Source organism: Bombus terrestris, chromosome 6, assembly GCF_910591885.1.
Source record: "Bombus terrestris chromosome 6, iyBomTerr1.2, whole genome shotgun sequence".
In the NCBI taxonomy this organism is placed as follows: Eukaryota; Metazoa; Arthropoda; class Insecta; order Hymenoptera; family Apidae; genus Bombus; species Bombus terrestris.
Genome location: NC_063274.1, coordinates 17,937,857 through 17,958,248, shown reverse-complemented (window position 1 = coordinate 17,958,248; position 20,392 = coordinate 17,937,857). Strand labels below are relative to the sequence as shown.

Below are 20,392 nucleotides of genomic sequence, written 5' to 3'. Positions count from 1 at the left end.
AGGGCGTAGATTTCTGTATTTTAAAGGAAGGGAAAAATTGTATGTTTTCACAAAATCAGAAAATAATAGCAAGGGGTTCTGTTATTGGAAATTTATATAAGGTCGATATCGAGTTATCATACCGTCAGGTTGCGCGCATAGATCATCAAACATCATAGATCGATTTTTCACGAGAAAATCGTGCGTGCGACTAAACCTTGCGAAATTATTTATACGGGTGTATGTGGACTTATAGAAGTCGAGTTATTGGGCAAGAAATTGTATTTTCTTACGTTCAAAGATGATTTCTCTAAATTTACAAAGATTTACTTCTTACGACATAAATCAGAAGTAATCGAAAAGTTAAAAACTTTTTGCCTAGAAGTCGAAAATCAATTTAATGATAAGATAAAAGAAATTCATAGTGATGGAGGGACAGAATTCAAAAATAAAGAGGTTAAAGAATTTTTAAGAAGTCAGGGAATGAAGCACAACGAATAACGTCCCATACACTCCTGAACAAGATGGCGTCGCAAAATGGCGAATACGATTAACGTCCCATACACTCCTGAACAAGATGGCATCGCAAAATGGCGAATACGATTAACGTCCCATACACTCTTGAACAAGATGGCGTCGCAAAATGTCGAATACGATTAACGTTCCATACACTCTTGAACAAGATGGCGTCGCAAAATGGCGAATACGATAACGTCCCATACACTCCTGAACAAGATGGCGTTGCAAAATGGCGAATACGATTAACGTCCCATACACTCCTGAACAAGATGGCGTCGCAGAAAGAGCAAACGGATCAATAGTAGGAGCAGGACGGTAGACAAGACAAGAAAACACCGTATGAACTGTGGTACGGGAAACCGTCAGATTTAGAAAAGTTTAGGATTTTTCGGTACTGAGTGTTTTGCACACATACCTGCGGAAGACAGAAGGAAATTGGACAAAAAGGCTAACAAAGGAAAACCGGTTGGCTATCTGGATGACGGACGACGTAAAAAATGTAATATTGAGCCGTGACGTAATATTTAAGCCCGAACCAGAAACTGAAAAATTCGTTAATTTAAGTTTACCGAAAATTGTCGAGCGCGAAGATGTGTGTGCGCAGATCAATATATTACCTGGCCCGGGAAACTGACCCCAGCTGCGTTTTGTCATGCGCACACTTTTGGTGGGAGATGGCAACCCGATCAATATGTGAGAAGGGTGGGATCTGTGTCATCCAGGTAACAGGCGCAGAGAGAACCCGGCCGTGGAAGAGTTTGGACGTCAGATCAGTGAGCGACTGGGACCTCAGTAGGAAGGAAACCCTTGGATCTTCTTTTACATTGGACAACAGCATATGAAATGTGGAAGAAGCTGAAGACAGTCATGAATAGACTGAAGCTGAAGAAGCTGAATACAGTCATGAATAGACTGAAGCTGAAGAAGCTGAATACAGTCATGAATAGACCGAAGCTGAAGAAGCCGAATACAGTCATGAATAGACTGACAACCCGATCAATATGTGAGAAGGGTGGGATCTGTGTCATCCAGGTAACAGGCGCAGAGAGAACCCGGCCGTGGAAGAGTTTGGACGTCAGATCAGTGAGCGACTGGGACCTCAGTAGGAAGGAAACCCTTGGATCTTCTTTTACATTGGACAACAGCATATGAAATGTGGAAGAAGCTGAAGACAGTCATGAATAGACTGAAGCTGAAGAAGCTGAATACAGTCATGAATAGACTGAAGCTGAAGAAGCTGAATACATGACATGAAGTGGGATGAGAATCTAAATATGGCCCAGAAGCAGTTATTCGATTTTAAAGGAGAAGAATCGGAAAGTGTCTCTTATAACTTATCAAAGTTGGAACTGATAGCGACGAAGATGAAGGCCCTTGGGAGTGAAATCGGCGAGAAAATGCTGATAACGCGCATTTAATCGGTGTTGCCGAACAAATTTGAACATTTTCATAGTGCGTGGGATTCGGTGGAAGAAGAAAAGAAGACCTTAAACAGACTTAGTACCGGGCTGATGGCGGAAGAAATCAGAATTGGTCTATTAGGAAGCACCTCAATGATGCAAGTGACAAACCATGGATGCGTACGTCGAAGGAAAAATCAAGATGGAGACTTTTGTGGACGGCAAATTGGTCGCATGTGCAATGACCGATGTCTTGTTTGTACCAGGTATGAAAAGAAATTTATTTTCTGTCAAATTTATTAGAAATTTATTAGATCCGTCACAAGAAAGGGCGTAGATTTCTGTATTTTAAAGGAAGGGAAAAATTGTATGTTTTTACAAAATCAGAAAATAATAGCAAGGGGTTCAGTTATTGGAAATTTATATAAGGTCGATATCGAGTTATCATACCGTCAGGTAGCGCGCATAGATCATCAAACGTCATAGATCGATTTATCACGAGAAAATCGTGCGTGCGACTAAACCTTGCGAAATTATTTATACGGGTGTATGTGGACTTATAGAAGTCGAGTTATTGGGCAAGAAATTGTATTTTCTTACGTTCAAAGATGATTTCTCTAAATTTACAAAGATTTACTTCTTACGACATAAATCAGAAGTAATCGAAAAGTTAAAAACTTTTTGCCTAGAAGTCGAAAATCAATTTAATGATAAGATAAAAGAAATTCATAGTGATGGAGGGACAGAATTCAAAAATAAAGAGGTTAAAGAATTTTTAAGAAGTCAGGGAATGAAGCACAACGAATAACGTCCCATACACTCCTGAACAAGATGGCGTCGCAAAATGGCGAATACGATTAACGTCCCATACACTCTTGATCAAGATGGCGTAGCAAAATGGCGAACACGATTAACGTCCCATACACTCCTGAACAAAATGGCGAATACGATTAACGTCCCATACACTCCTGATCAAGATGGCATCGCAAAATGGCGAATACGATTAACGTCCCATACACTCTTGAACAAGATGGCGTCGCAAAATGGCGAATACGATTAACATCCCATACACTCTTGAACAAGATGGCGTCGCAAAATGGCGAATACGATTAACGTCCCATACACTCCTGAACAAGATGGCGTCGCAGAAAGAGCAAACGGATCAATAGTAGGAGCAGGACTGTAGACAAGACATGAAAACACCGTATGAACTGTGGTACGGGAAACCGTCAGATTTAGAAAAGTTTAGGATTTTTCGGTACTGAGTGTTTTGCACACATACCTGCGGAAGACAGAAGGAAATTGGACAAAAAGGCTAACAAAGGAAAACCGGTTGGCTATCTGGATGACGGACGACGTAAAAAATGTAATATTGAGCCGTGACGTAATATTTAAGCCCGAACCAGAAACTGAAAAATTCGTTAATTTAAGTTTACCGAAAATTGTCGAGCGCGAAGATGTGTGTGCGCAGATCAATATATTACCTGGCCCGGGAAACTGACCCCAGCTGCGTTTTGTCATGCGCACACTTTTGGTGGGAGATGGCAACCCGATCAATATGTGAGAAGGGTGGGATCTGTGTCATCCAGGTAACAGGCGCAGAGTGAACCCGGCCGTGGAAGAGTTTGGACGTCAGATCAGTGAGCGACCGGGACCTCAGTAGGAAGGAAACCCTTGGATCTTCTTTTACATTGGACAACAGCATATGAAATGTGGAAGAAGCTGAAGACAGTCATGAATAGACTGAAGCTGAAGAAGCTGAATACAGTCATGAATAGACTGAAGCTGAAGAAGCCGAATACAGTCATGAATAGACTGACAACCCGATCAATATGTGAGAAGGGTGGGATCTGTGTCATCCAGGTAACAGGCGCAGAGAGAACCCGGCCGTGGAAGAGTTTGGACGTCAGATCAGTGAGCGACTGGGACCTCAGTAGGAAGGAAACCCTTGGATCTTCTTTTACATTGGACAACAGCATATGAAATGTGGAAGAAGCTGAAGACAGTCATGAATAGACGGAAGCTGAAGAAGCCGAATACAGTCATGAATAGACTGACAACCCGATCAATATGTGAGAAGGGTGGGATCTGTGTCATCCAGGTAACAGGCGCAGAGAGAACCCGGCCGTGGAAGAGTTTGGACGTCAGATCAGTGAGCGACTGGGACCTCAGTAGGAAGGAAACCCTTGGATCTTCTTTTACATTGGACAACAGCATATGAAATGTGGAAGAAGCTGAAGACAGTCATGAATAGACTGAAGCTGAAGAAGCTGAATACAGTCATGAATAGACTGAAGCTGAAGAAGCTGAATACATGACATGAAGTTGGATGAGAATCTAAATATGGCCCAGAAGCAGTTATTCGATTTTAAAGGAGAAGAATCGGAAAGTGTCTCTTATAACTTATCAAAGTTGGAACTGATAGCGACGAAGATGAAGGCCCTTGGGAGTGAAATCGGCGAGAAAATGCTGATAACGCGCATTTAATCGGTGTTGCCGAACAAATTTGAACATTTTCATAGTGCGTGGGATTCGGTGGAAGAAGAAAAGAAGACCTTAAACAGACTTAGTACCGGGCTGATGGCGGAAGAAATCAGAATTGGTCTATTAGGAAGCACCTCAATGATGCAAGTGACAAACCATGGATGCGTACGTCGAAGGAAAAATCAAGATGGAGACTTTTGTGGACGGCAAATTGGTCGCATGTGCAATGACCGATGTCTTGTTTGTACCAGGTATGAAAAGAAATTTATTTTCTGTCAAATTTATTAGAAATTTATTAGATCCGTCACAAGAAAGGGCGTAGATTTCTGTATTTTAAAGGAAGGGAAAAATTGTATGTTTTCACAAAATCAGAAAATAATAGCAAGGGGTTCTGTTATTGGAAATTTATATAAGGTCGATATCGAGTTATCATACCGTCAGGTTGCGCGCATAGATCATCAAACATCATAGATCGATTTTTCACGAGAAAATCGTGCGTGCGACTAAACCTTGCGAAATTATTTATACGGGTGTATGTGGACTTATAGAAGTCGAGTTATTGGGCAAGAAATTGTATTTTCTTACGTTCAAAGATGATTTCTCTAAATTTACAAAGATTTACTTCTTACGACATAAATCAGAAGTAATCGAAAAGTTAAAAACTTTTTGCCTAGAAGTCGAAAATCAATTTAATGATAAGATAAAAGAAATTCATAGTGATGGAGGGACAGAATTCAAAAATAAAGAGGTTAAAGAATTTTTAAGAAGTCAGGGAATGGAGCACAACGAATAACGTCCCATACACTCCTGAACAAGATGGCGTCGCAAAATGGCGAATACGATTAACGTCCCATACACTCCTGATCAAGATGGCATCGCAAAATGGCGAATACGATTAACGTCCCATACACTCTTGAACAAGATGGCGTCGCAAAATGTCGAATACGATTAACGTTCCATACACTCTTGAACAAGATGGCGTCGCAAAATGGCGAATACGATTAACGTCCCATACACTCCTGAACAAGATGGCGTTGCAAAATGGCGAATACGATTAACGTCCCATACACTCCTGAACAAGATGGCGTCGCAGAAAGAGCAAACGGATCAATAGTAGGAGCAGGACGGTAGACAAGACAAGAAAACACCGTATGAACTGTGGTACGGGAAACCGTCAGATTTAGAAAAGTTTAGGATTTTTCGGTACTGAGTGTTTTGCACACATACCTGCGGAAGACAGAAGGAAATTGGACAAAAAGGCTAACAAAGGAAAACCGGTTGGCTATCTGGATGACGGACGACGTAAAAAATGTAATATTGAGCCGTGACGTAATATTTAAGCCCGAACCAGAAACTGAAAAATTCGTTAATTTAAGTTTACCGAAAATTGTCGAGCGCGAAGATGTGTGTGCGCAGATCAATATATTACCTGGCCCGGGAAACTGACCCCAGCTGCGTTTTGTCATGCGCACACTTTTGGTGGGAGATGGCAACCCGATCAATATGTGAGAAGGGTGGGATCTGTGTCATCCAGGTAACAGGCGCAGAGTGAACCCGGCCGTGGAAGAGTTTGGACGTCAGATCAGTGAGCGACTAGGACCTCAGTAGGAAGGAAACCCTTGGATCTTCTTTTACATTGGACAACAGCATATGAAATGTGGAAGAAGCTGAAGACAGTCATGAATAGACTGAAGCTGAAGAAGCTGAATACAGTCATGAATAGACTGAAGCTGAAGAAGCTGAATACAGTCATGAATAGACTGACAACCCGATCAATATGTGAGAAGGGTGGGATCTGTGTCATCCAGGTAACAGGCGCAGAGAGAACCCGGCCGTGGAAGAGTTTGGACGTCAGATCAGTGAGCGACTGGGACCTCAGTAGGAAGGAAACCCTTGGATCTTCTTTTACATTGGACAACAGCATATGAAATGTGGAAGAAGCTGAAGACAGTCATGAATAGACCAAAGCTGAAGAAGCCGAATACAGTCATGAATAGACTGACAACCCGATCAATATGTGAGAAGGGTGGGATCTGTGTCATCCAGGTAACAGGCGCAGAGAGAACCCGGCCGTGGAAGAGTTTGGACGTCAGATCAGTGAGCGACTGGGACCTCAGTAGGAAGGAAACCCTTGGATCTTCTTTTACATTGGACAACAGCATATGAAATGTGGAAGAAGCTGAAGACAGTCATGAATAGACTGAAGCTGAAGAAGCTGAATACAGTCATGAATAGACTGAAGCTGAAGAAGCTGAATACATGACATGAAGTTGGGTGAGAATCTAAATATGGCCCAGAAGCAGTTATTCGATTTTAAAGGAGAAGAATCGGAAAGTGTCTCTTATAACTTATCAAAGTTGGAACTGATAGCGACGAAGATGAAGGCCCTTGGGAGTGAAATCGGCGAGAAAATGCTGATAACGCGCATTTAATCGGTGTTGCCGAACAAATTTGAACATTTTCATAGTGCGTGGGATTCGGTGGAAGAAGAAAAGAAGACCTTAAACAGACTTAGTACCGGGCTGATGGCGGAAGAAATCAGAATTGGTCTATTAGGAAGCACCTCAATGATGCAAGTGACAAACCATGGATGCGTACGTCGAAGGAAAAATCAAGATGGAGACTTTTGTGGACGGCAAATTGGTCGCATGTGCAATGACCGATGTCTTGTTTGTACCAGGTATGAAAAGAAATTTATTTTCTGTCAAATTTATTAGAAATTTATTAGATCCGTCACAAGAAAGGGCGTAGATTTCTGTATTTTAAAGGAAGGGAAAAATTGTATGTTTTTACAAAATCAGAAAATAATAGCAAGGGGTTCAGTTATTGGAAATTTATATAAGGTCGATATCGAGTTATCATACCGTCAGGTTGCGCGCATAGATCATCAAACGTCATAGATCGATTTATCACGAGAAAATCGTGCGTGCGACTAAACCTTGCGAAATTATTTATACGGGTGTATGTGGACTTATAGAAGTCGAGTTATTGGGCAAGAAATTGTATTTTCTTACGTTCAAAGATGATTTCTCTAAATTTACAAAGATTTACTTCTTACGACATAAATCAGAAGTAATCGAAAAGTTAAAAACTTTTTGCCTAGAAGTCGAAAATCAATTTAATGATAAGATAAAAGAAATTCATAGTGATGGAGGGACAGAATTCAAAAATAAAGAGGTTATAGAATTTTTAAGAAGTCAGGGAATGTAGCACAACGAATAACGTCCCATACACTCCTGAACAAGATGGCGTCGCAAAATGGCGAATACGATTAACGTCCCATACACTCTTGAACAAGATGGCGTCGCAAAATGTCGAATACGATTAACGTTCCATACACTCTTGAACAAGATGGCGTCGCAAAATGGCGAATACGATTAACGTCCCATACACTCCTGAACAAGATGGCGTCGCAAAATGGCGAATACGATTAACGTCCCATACACTCCTGAACAAGATGGCGTCGCAGAAAGAGCAAACGGATCAATAGTAGGAGCAGGACGGTAGACAAGACAAGAAAACACCGTATGAACTGTGGTACGGGAAACCGTCAGATTTAGAAAAGTTTAGGATTTTTCGGTACTGAGTGTTTTGCACACATACCTGCGGAAGACAGAAGGAAATTGGACAAAAAGGCTAACAAAGGAAAACCGGTTGGCTATCTGGATGACGGACGACGTAAGAAATGTAATATTGAGCCGTGACGTAATATTTAAGCCCGAACCAGAAACTGAAAAATTCGTTAATTTAAGTTTACCGAAAATTGTCGAGCGCGAAGATGTGTGTGCGCAGATCAATATATTACCTGGCCCGGGAAACTGACCCCAGCTGCGTTTTGTCATGCGCACACTTTTGGTGGGAGATGGCAACCCGATCAATATGTGAGAAGGGTGGGATCTGTGTCATCCAGGTAACAGGCGCAGAGTGAACCCGGCCGTGGAAGAGTTTGGACGTCAGATCAGTGAGCGACTGGGACCTCAGTAGGAAGGAAACCCTTGGATCTTCTTTTACATTGGACAACAGCATATGAAATGTGGATGAAGCTGAAGACAGTCATGAATAGACTGAAGCTGAAGAAGCTGAATACAGTCATGAATAGACTGAAGCTGAAGAAGCTGAATACAGTCATGAATAGACTGAAGCTGAAGAAGCTGAATACAGTCATGAATAGACTGACAACCCGATCAATATGTGAGAAGGGTGGGATCTGTGTCATCCAGGTAACAGGCGCAGAGAGAACCCGGCCGTGGAAGAGTTTGGACGTCAGATCAGTGAGCGACTGGAACCTCAGTAGGAAGGAAACCCGTGGATCTTCTTTTACATTGGACAACAGCATATGAAATGTGGAAGAAGCTGAAGAAGCTGAATACAGTCATGAATAGACTGAAGCTGAAGAAGCTGAATACATGACATGAAGTCTGATGAGAATCTAAATATGGTCCAGAAGCAGTTCTTCGATTTTAAATGAGAAGAATCGGAAAGTGTCTCTTACAACTTATCAATGTCGGAACTGATAGCGACGAAGATGAAAGCCCTTGGAAGTGAAATTGGCGAGACAATGCTGATAACACGCATTTAATCGGTGTTGTCGATCAAATTTGATCATTTTTATAGTGCGTGTGATTCGGTGGAAGAAGAAAAGGATACCTTAGACAGACTTAGCACCGGGCTGATGGCGGAAGAAATCAGATCGAAGAAGAACGACCAGGAAACATCGGTGGCTCTGGTAACAAAAGGTAACAATTATAAAAGGGAACAGCAGAAGTAGTCATATTAGGTCGATATGCGAGTTATCATACCGTCAGGTTGCGCGCACGGGAAACATCATAGATCGAGTTTTCACGACAAAATCAAGCGTGCGACTAAACCTTGCGAAGTTATTTATACGGGTGTATGTGGACTTATGGAAGTCGACTCATTGGGCAAGAAATTGTATTTTCTTACGTTCAAAGATGATTTCTCTAAATTTACAAAGATTTACTTCTTACGACATAAATCAGAAGTAATCGAAAAGTTAAAAACTTTTTGCCTAGAAGTCGACAATCAATTTAATGATAAGATAAAAGAAATTCATAGTGATGGAGGGACAGAATTCAAAAATAAAGAGGTTAAAGAATTTTTAAGAAGTCAGGGAATGAAGCAGAACGAATAACGTCCCATACACTTCTGAACAAGATGGCATCGCAAAATGGCGAATACGATCAACGTCCCATACACTCTTGAACAAGATGGCATCGCAAAATGGCGAATACGATTAACGTCCCATACACTCCTGAACAAGATGGCGTCGCAAAATGGCGAATACGATTAACGTCCCATACACTCCTGAACAAGATGGCGTCGCAGAAAGAGCAAACGGATCAATAGTAGGAGCAGGACTGTAGACAAGACAAGAAAACACCGTATGAACTGTGGTACGGGAAACCGTCAGATTTAGAAAACTTTAGGATTTTTCGGTACTGAGTGTTTTGCACACATACCTGCGGAAGACAGAAGGAAATTGGACAAAAAGGCCAGCAAAGGAAAACCGGTTGGCTATCTGGATGACGGACGACGTAAGAGATGTAATATTGAGCCGTGACGTAATATTTAAGCCCGAACCAGAAACTGAAAAATTCGTTAATTTAAGTTTACCGAAAATTGTCGAGCGCGAAGATGTGTGTGCGCAGATCAATATATTACCTGGCCCGGGAAACTGACCCCAGCTGTGTTTTGTCATGCGCACACTTTTGGTGGGAGATGGCAACCCGATCAATATGTGAGAAGGGTGGGATCTGTGTCATCCAGGTAACAGGCGCAGAGTGAACCCGGCCGTGGAAGAGTTTGGACGTCAGATCAGTGAGCGACTGGGACCTCAGTAGGAAGGAAACCCTTGGATCTTCTTTTACATTGGACAACAGCATATGAAATGTGGAAGAAGCTGAAGACAGTCATGAATAAACTGAAGCTGAAGAAGCTGAATACAGTCATGAATAGACTGAAGCTGAAGAAGCGGAATACAGTCATGAATAGACTGACAACCCGATCAATATGTGAGAAGGGTGGGATCTGTGTCATCCAGGTAACAGGCGCAGAGAGAACCCGGCCGTGGAAGAGTTTGGACGTCAGATCAGTGAGCGACTGGGACCTCAGTAGGAAGGAAACCCTTGGATCTTCTTTTACATTGGACAACAGCATATGAAATGTGGAAGAAGCTGAAGACAGTCATGAATAGACAGAAGCTGAAGAAGCCGAATACAGTCATGAATAGACTGACAACCCGATCAGTATGTGAGAAGGGTGGGATCTGTGTCATCCAGGTAACAGGCGCAGAGAGAACCCGGCCGTGGAAGAGTTTGGACGTCAGATCAGTGAGCGACTGGGACCTCAGTAGGAAGGAAACCCTTGGATCTTCTTTTACATTGGACAACAGCATATGAAATGTGGAAGAAGCTGAAGACAGTCATGAATAGACTGAAGCTGAAGAAGCTGAATACCGTCATGAATAGACTGAAGCTGAAGAAGCTGAATACAGTCATGAATAGACTGACAACCCGATCAATATGTGAGAAGGGTGGGATCTGTGTCATCCAGGTAACAGGCGCAGAGTGAACCCGGCCGTGGAAGAGTTTGGACGTCAGATCAGTGAGCGACTGGGACCTCAGTAGGAAGGAAACCCTTGGATCTTCTTTTACATTGGACAACAGCATATGAAATGTGGAAGAAGCTGAAGACAGTCATGAATAGACTGAAGCTGAAGAAGCTGAATACAGTCATGAATAGACTGAAGCTGAAGAAGCTGAATACATGACATGAAGTCAGATGAGAATCTAAATATGGCCCAGAAGCAGTTATTCGATTTTAAATGAGAAGAATCGGAAAGTGTCTCTTATAACTTATCAAAGTTGGAACTGATAGCGACGAAGATGAAAGCCCTTGGGAGTGAAATCGGCGAGAAAATGCTGATAACACGCATTTAATCGGTGTTGCCGAACAAATTTGAACATTTTCATAGTGCGTGGGATTCGGTGGAAGAAGAAAAGAAGACCTTAAACAGACTTAGTACCGTGCTGATGGCGGAAGAAATCAGAATTGGTCTATTAGGAAGCACCTCAATGATGCAAGTGACAAACCATGGATGCGTACGGCGAAGGAAAAATCAAGATGGAGACTTTTGTGGACGGCAAATTGGTCGCATGTGCAATGACCGATGTCTTGTTTGTACCAGGTATGAAAAGAAATTTATTTTCTGTCAAATTTATTAGAAATTTATTAGATCCGTCACAAGAAAGGGCGTAGATTTCTGTATTTTAAAGGAAGGGAAAAATTGTATGTTTTTACAAAATCAGAAAATAATAGCAAGGGGTTCAGTTATTGGAAATTTATATACGGTCGATATCGAGTTATCATACCGTCAGGTTGCGCGCATAGATCATCAAACGTCATAGATCGATTTTTCACGAGAAAATCGTGCGTGCGACTAAACCTTGCGAAATTATTTATACGGGTGTATGTGGACTTATAGAAGTCGAGTTATTGGGCAAGAAATTGTATTTTCTTACGTTCAAAGATGATTTCTCTAAATTTACAAAGATTTACTTCTTACGACATAAATCAGAAGTAATCGAAAAGTTAAAAACTTTTTGCCTAGAAGTCGAAAATCAATTTAATGATAAGATAAAAGAAATTCATAGTGATGGAGGGACAGAATTCAAAAATAAAGAGGTTAAAGAATTTTCAAGAAGTCAGGGAATGAAGCACAACGAATAACGTCCCATACACTCCTGAACGAGATGGCGTCGCAAAATGGCGAATACGATTAACGTCCCATACACTCTTGAACAAGATGGCGTCGCAAAATGGCGAAAACGATTAACGTCCCATACACTCCTGAACAAAATGGCGAATACGATTAACGTCCCATACACTCCTGAACAAGATGGCATCGCAAAATGGCGAATACGATTAACGTCCCATACACTCTTGAACAAGATGGCGTCGCAAAATGTCGAATACGATTAACGTCCCATACACTCTTGAACAAGATGGCGTCGCAAAATGGCGAAAACGATTAACGTCCCATACACTCCTGAACAAAATGGCGAATACGATTAACGTCCCATACACTCCTGAACAAGATGGCATCGCAAAATGGCGAATACGATTAACGTCCCATTCACTCCTGAACAAGATAGCGTCGCAGAAAGAGCAAACGGATCAATAGTAGGAGCAGGACTGTAGACAAGACAAGAAAACACCGTATGAACTGTGGTACGGGAAACCGTCAGATTTAGAAAAGTTTAGGATTTTTCGGTACTGAGTGTTTTGCACACATACCTGCGGAAGACAGAAGGAAATTGGACAAAAAGGCCAGCAAAGGAAAACCGGTTGGCTATCTGGATGACGGACGACGTAAGAAATGTAATATTGAGCCGTGACGTAATATTTAAGCCCGAACCAGAAACTGAAAAATTCGTTAATTTAAGTTTACCGAAAATTGTCGAGCGCGAAGATGTGTGTGCGCAGATCAATATATTACCTGGCCCGGGAAACTGACCCCAGCTGCGTTTTGTCATGCGCACACTTTTGGTGGGAGATGGCAACCCGATCAATATGTGAGAAGGGTGGGATCTGTGTCATCCAGGTAACAGGCGCAGAGTGAACCCGGCCGTGGAAGAGTTTGGACGTCAGATCAGTGAGCGACTGGGACCTCAGTAGGAAGGAAACCCTTGGATCTTCTTTTACATTGGACAACAGCATATGAAATGTGGAAGAAGCTGAAGACAGTCATGAATAGACTGAAGCTGAAGAAGCTGAATACAGTCATGAATAGACTGAAGCTGAAGAAGCTGAATACAGTCATGAATAGACTGACAACCCGATCAATATGTGAGAAGGGTGGGATCTGTGTCATCCAGGTAACAGGCGCAGAGAGAACCCGGCCGTGGAAGAGTTTGGACGTCAGATCAGTGAGCGACTGGGACCTCAGTAGGAAGGAAACCCTTGGATCTTCTTTTACATTGGACAACAGCATATGAAATGTGGAAGAAGCTGAAGAAGCTGAATACAGTCATGAATAGACTGAAGCTGAAGAAGCCGAATACAGTCATGAATAGACTGACAACCCGATCAATATGTGAGAAGGGTGGGATCTGTGTCATCCAGGTAACAGGCGCAGAGAGAACCCGGCCGTGGAAGAGTTTGGACGTCAGATCAGTGAGCGACTGGGACCTCAGTAGGAAGGAAACCCTTGGATCTTCTTTTACATTGGACAACAGCATATGAAATGTGGAAGAAGCTGAAGAAGCTGAATACAGTCATGAATAGACTGAAGCTGAAGAAGCCGAATACAGTCATGAATAGACTGACAACCCGATCAATATGTGAGAAGGGTGGGATCTGTGTCATCCAGGTAACAGGCGCAGAGAGAACCCGGCCGTGGAAGAGTTTGGACGTCAGATCAGTGAGCGACTGGGACCTCAGTAGGAAGGAAACCCTTGGATCTTCTTTTACATTGGACAACAGCATATGAAATGTGGAAGAAGCTGAAGACAGTCATGAATAGACTGAAGCTGAAGAAGCTGAATACAGTCATGAATAGACTGAAGCTGAAGAAGCTGAATACATGACATGAAGTCGGATGAGAATCTAAATATGGCCCAGAAGCAGTTATTCGATTTTAAATGAGAAGAATCGGAAAGTGTCTCTTATAACTTATCAAAGTTGGAACTGATAGCGACGAAGATGGAAACCCTTGGGAGTGAAATCGGCGAGAAAATGCTGATATCACGCATTTAATCGGTGTTGCCGAACAAGTTTGAACATTTTCATAGTGCGTGGGATTCGGTGGAAGAAGAAAAGAAGACCTTAAACAGACTTAGTACCGGGCTGATGGTGGAAGAAATCAGAATTGGTCTATTAGGAAGCACCTCAATGATGCAAGTGACAAACCATGGATGCGTACGGCGAAGGAAAAATCAAGATGGAGACTTTTGTGGACGGCAAATTGGTCGCATGTGCAATGACCGATGTCTTGTTTGTACCAGGTATGAAAAGAAATTTATTTTCTGTCAGATTTATTAGAAATTTATTAGATCCGTCACAAGAAAGGGCGTAGATTTCTGTATTTTAAAGGAAGGGAAAAATTGTATGTTTTTACAAAATCAGAAAATAATAGCAAGGGGTTCTGTTATTGGAAATTTATATAAGGTCGATATCGAGTTATCATACCGTCAGGTTGCGCGCATAGATCATCAAACATCATAGATCGATTTTTCACGAGAAAATCATGCGTGCGACTAAACCTTCCGAAATTATTTATACGGGTGTATGTGGACTTATGGAAGTCGAGTTATTGGGCAAGAAATTGTATTTTCTTACGTTCAAAGATGATTTCCCTAAATTTACAAAGATTTACTTCTTTCGACATAAATCAGAAGTAATCGAAAAGTTAAAAACTTTTTGCCTAGAAGTCGAAAATCAATTTAATGATAAGATAAAAGAAATTCATAGTGATGGAGGGACAGAATTCAAAAATAAAGAGGTTAAAGAATTTTCAAGAAGTCAGGGAATGAAGCACAACGAATAACGTCCCATACACTCCTGAACAAGATGGCGTCGCAAAATGGGGAATACGATTAACGTCCCATACACTCTTGAACAAGATGGCGTCGCAAAATGTCGAATACGATTAACGTTCCATACACTCTTGAACAAGACGGCGTAGCAAAATGGCGAAGACGATTAACGTCCCATACACTCCTGAACAAAATGGCGAAGACGATTAACGTCCCATACACTCTTGAACAAGATGGCGTCGCAAAATGGCGAACACGATTAACGTCCCATACTCTCCTGAACAAGATGGCATCGCAAAATGGCGAATACGATTAACGTCCCATACACTCCTGAACAAGATGGCATCGCAAAATGGCGAATACGATTAACGTCTCATACACTCCTGAACAAGATGGCGTCGCAAAATGGCGAATACGATTAACGTCTCATACACTCCTGAACAAGATGGCGTCGCAAAATGGCGAATACGATTAACGTCCCATACACTCCTGAACAAGATGGCGTCGCAAAATGGCGAATACGATTAACGTCCCATACACTCCTGAACATAATGGCGAAGACGATTAACGTCCCATACACTCTTGAACAAGATGGCGTCGCAAAATGGCGAACACGATTAACGTCCCATACTCTCCTGAACAAGATGGCATCGCAAAATGGCGAATACGATTAACGTTCCATACACTCTTGAACAAGACGGCGTAGCAAAATGGCGAAGACGATTAACGTCCCATACACTCCTGAACAAAATGGCGAAGACGATTAACGTCCCATACACTCTTGAACAAGATGGCGTCGCAAAATGGCGAACACGATTAACGTCCCATACTCTCCTGAACAAGATGGCATCGCAAAATGGCGAATACGATTAACGTCCCATACACTCCTGAACAAGATGGCATCGCAAAATGGCGAATACGATTAACGTCTCATACACTCCTGAACAAGATGGCGTCGCAAAATGGCGAATACGATTAACGTCCCATACACTCCTGAACGAGGTGGCGTCGCAAAATGGCGAATACGATTAACGTCCCATACACTCCTGAACAAGATGGCATCGCAAAATGGCGAATACGATTAACGTCCCATACACTTCTGAACAAGATGGCGTCGCAGAAGGAGCAAACGGATCAATAGTAGGAGCAGGACGGTAGACAAGAGAAGAAAATACCGTATGAACTGTGGTACGGGATACCGTCAGATTTGGAAAAGTTTAGGATTTTTTGGTACTGTGTGTTTTGCACACATACCTGCGGAAGACAGAAGGAAATTGGACAACAAGGCTAACAAGGGAAAACCGGTAGGCTATCTGGATGACGGACGAGGTAAGAAATGTAATATTGAGCAGTAACGTAATATTTAAGCCCGAACCAGAAACTGAAAAATTCGTTAATTTAAGTTTACCGAAAATTGTCGAGCGCGAACATGTGTGTGCACAGAGTGATAGAGTATGTATGAAAGATGATAGAGTATGTATGAAAGATGATAGAGTATGTATGAAAGATGATAGAGTACGTATGAAAGTGCAGAGAGTGAACCTGAAAGTCAACCTTTTAGAACTAGCGAGAATGTGAGACAATTGATAGATAGAGGTAAGATCAACCGAACCGATTTTTATGGTAGTCCAGTAACGTACGCAACGGAAAGATTACCAGGGGATTTTAACGAAACGATGAGATCCGAAAAGAAAGAGTTATGGGAAGAGGCTATAAATGATGAAATGAAATCGCAGTATGAAAATAAGACGTGGGTTCTTGTAGGAAAACCAAGATTTGAATATTTAAGACAAAAGTTAGATTTGAAAAATAAAAAAGATGTTAAGAGGTAATTGTTTATAGAGATGTAGAGTTTTTAGGGAGGGTGTGGAAGTGGTTGTCACTTCTAAAAAAAAAACTCTACATGATCTGTTTAGTCTTCTCATAGCTTTTTTTTTTTGGTAATAAAGTAGTTTAAATGAAGAAGAGAAAGACAGCTGACAAATGTATTTGTGATGACATTGACAAGATTTTTTTTTTTTTTTTTTCTAATGGGTATTTTCTTTTCAGTCTGCGGATCTGGTCCGTCGTGTGAAGTATTTGGGTGACTATTGGGTTGTGGTGGTTGTTGTCTCTTGCGTTATATCTGCTTCTGGACTTGTATATTGCATCTTTGATTGTGGGTATCTTGAATCCGCGGTGGATTGTTTCGTTGGTAACATACCAGGGTGCATTTATTAGGGATCTTAGCGTTGTTGCGGCACTCGATAGCAAACTTCCCAACGGTTTCTGTCCCGTGCCTCGCTGCACAAGGACTATACCTTTCGAACAGATGATTGCCAGATGTCGATAAACTCTCAACGAATATTTACAGCGGGTCTTTAGACCCGCTTTAAATATTCGGTGAGAGTGTATCTACATCTGACAATCATCTTTTGGAAGGGTAGAGTCGTTGTGTAGCGAGGCACACAAACTTCCCAACGGTTTCTGTCCCGTGCCTCGCTGCACAAGGACTATACCTTTCGAACAGATGATTGCCAGATGTCGATAAACTCTCAACGAATATTTACAGCGGGTCTTTAGACCCGCTTTAAATATTCGGTGAGAGTGTATCTACATCTGACAATCATCTTTTGGAAGGGTAGAGTCGTTGTGTAGCGAGGCACACAAACTTCCCAACGGTTTCTGTTCCGTGCCTCGCTGCACAAGGACCATACCCTTCGAACGGATGATTGCTAGATGTCGATAAGCTCTCACCGAATATTTACAGCGGGTCTTTAGACCCGCTTTAAATATTCGGTGAGAGTGTATCTACATCTGACAATCATCCGTTGGAAGGGTAGAGTCGTTGTGTAGCGAGGCACACAAACTTCCCAACGGTTTCTTTCCCGTGCCTCGCTACACAAGGACTCTACCCTTCGAATAGATTGTTGCCAGATGTCGATAGACTCTCACCGAATATTTATAGTGGGTCCTTAGGCTCGCTGTAAATATCTGGCAATCATCTGTTGGGAGGGTCGGTTCCTTGTGTAGCGAGGCACACAACTTCCCAACGGTTTCTGCCCCGTGCCTCGCTCTGACTCTGTCCTTCAAATGGATGATTGCTGGATATTTACAGCGAGCCTAAGGAGCCGCTATAAATATTGGGTGAGAGTGTATCGACATCTGGCAATCACCTGTTCGAAGGATGGAGTCGTTGTGGAACGAGACACGGGGCAGAAACCGTTGGGAAGTTTACTGTCGATGGTTTTTGATTGGAAGCGCTGGAGTATTTCAATGTTGGAATTACTTGCTGTTCCCCATAGTTGGATTCCATAGGTTCCAGTAAAATTTGTTGAGTTTGTCCCTGAGTTGTTTAGATTTGTCTACGATATGTTGTTTCCAGGTTAATCTTCTTTCCAGAGTCATGCTCAGGTATCTGACTGTGACCTTGTTAGGAACTGTTATATTGTTAATGGTGACTTGTGGGCAGGTTTGTTTTCGCAGCATGAAGGTTACATGTGTGGATTTTTTTTCATTAATTTTGAAGTGGTCACCACTTCTACGAAAACTCCACATCTGGCCTTTTTAGTTTTCTCAAGCGCTGAAACCATCGACAGTATATAACACTGCTATCGTGTGGATTTGCACTAGCTCAAATTGTATTCCTACTTATTATTACACTTCTCCAAAAAAGTAAATATATACATTTTGTACCTTACACTTTATCCACACGTTTTCTCTCTTTATACATCGAATAACCTCAACACAATCAATTTTATACGAAGTTTCTTCCTTAAAAACAAAATACATAAAAACAATGGGTGCCGAAAGCTTTTTTTTTGTTTTCAGAAACTGATCTGCGATCAATAAGACCATGGAGACGTGGAAGTACTTGGTGAGAACGATGGTTGTTTAATATGGAACCAATTGGAACAATCTTACTTTAACTTAACCACTCACGCAACTGGACAACGCCAACAACTCAACCTCTCAGCTACGCTAACAACTCTCTCCTCGATTAACTCTGACCTCTTGACCCCCTCTCACTTCTCCATTGACCTCTCCTCATTCTATCCAAATCATCCCCCTCCACCAGCGCTATTTTTTCCTCTCTCTAATCCTATCCTTTTAACGCTCTACAAGAACTAGGTGACCTTGGTCACATCGCCTTTTTCTATATCAACTAATAACCTAAGGACAGACGACCTTGTCTTGCTTAATTTCTAACCAGTTTTTTTCCTCGTGATGGTACATATGTGACATCAAATAATACATGTGGGAGAAAAAGGAAAAGGATTCGCAAGATCTATTTAGTCTTCAACTTTCTGCCAGAGTCTAGCAGTCACGCGGTACGATGTTTCGCCGGTGGTCCCCGGAAGAGCAACGATTTGCAATGTCTAATGCTGCACAAGGCCGAGAAAAGGACTACGCCACCGATGACGTTGACCAAGACAAAGATTGGGAGAAACCACCAGAACAGTACCCGTAGCGTGACGAATTCGCCCCATTAGAAGAAACTGAGGCTCCATTTGGCGAAAGCGTGGAAGGCCAGCACCACGTTTGGAATTATAACGAGCGCCTTCATCATCTGCTGGCTACCATTTTTCGTGTTGGCCCTGGTCAGACCATTCTTCGAGCATCCGAATTCCGTTCCACCATTTTTATCCAGCTTGTTCCTCTGGCTCGGTTATTGCAACAGCCTACTGAACCCTATCATCTACGCGGTCTTGAACAAAGGCCTCAGGAAACCCTTCAGCGAGATGCTGTATTTACGCTTTACTAATCTGAACCATGGAATGAGAGAGAAGCTTTAGCAGAGCCAATACGGTGATCTTATTAACAATTGCGAGACCAAAGCTGAAGAGATGAAAGATTTTAAACGGCTCAAAAAAAGGGGTATCGAGGAGATCGACATTATCCCGAGCTGTCCAAACGAGAGCTTCCTGTAAGCTCGAGGTAATGTCGATCGCCAAGTCGATCGCGAAACCATCGAAACGAACCTGAGTTGATCGCGATCGACCACTCACCGTCAAAAGACCCCCGTCTCTTTAATAACCTATCGATGATCTCGGTTTCATTCGCGGAACCGATCGTATATTACTTCGTAAGCTGGTAGATAACTAACTATTTTCGCTTTTCTAATAACTATCTACTCAGTGGATCTGTTGTTCGCCACGTCACCAATCTATTCGAGGAAAACAAAATACTCGAAGAGTTTAATCGTGACGAATTGAAGGTCTAATTTCTAAAAAGAACTTCCCTCCAAATTGATTTAAGTAAATGTTATCGTCACTGTATGTTCTATGATCATGCATGTTAACGTGTAATAGAATTAGTGGCTGCGATAGATTGAGACTCAGATCATTTCGGACAAGTCAAAGAGTCTGAACATCTTGTCCTCGATGTATATTTGTTGTTTTCAACTGAATCGATCCGAATTGTCTCGTGGACAGACGTCCGAAAAGAGCCACGTGAAATCTCTTCCGTTTCGTA

General features: G+C 42.1%; 1 protein-coding gene and 1 long non-coding RNA gene across 2 annotated transcripts in view; both read left to right on the top strand.

The window, feature by feature from the left end:
- The first annotated feature begins 13,893 nt into the window (after nt 1-13,893).
- LOC125385323 overlaps nt 13,894-20,392 on the top strand; it is a 28,214-nt gene continuing 21,715 nt past the window's right edge. Inside the window, exon 1 of the long non-coding RNA XR_007224423.1 lies at nt 13,894-14,407. This is a non-coding gene — a long non-coding RNA (uncharacterized LOC125385323). The remainder of the gene's footprint in view (nt 14,408-20,392) is intronic.
- LOC125385322 lies at nt 15,939-16,770 on the top strand. The gene is made up of 2 exons (XM_048406845.1): nt 15,939-16,394; nt 16,454-16,770. The coding sequence occupies exons 1-2, from the start codon at nt 16,256-16,258 to the stop codon at nt 16,768-16,770; spliced, it is 456 nt and encodes a 151-aa protein (XP_048262802.1). The 5' UTR covers nt 15,939-16,255.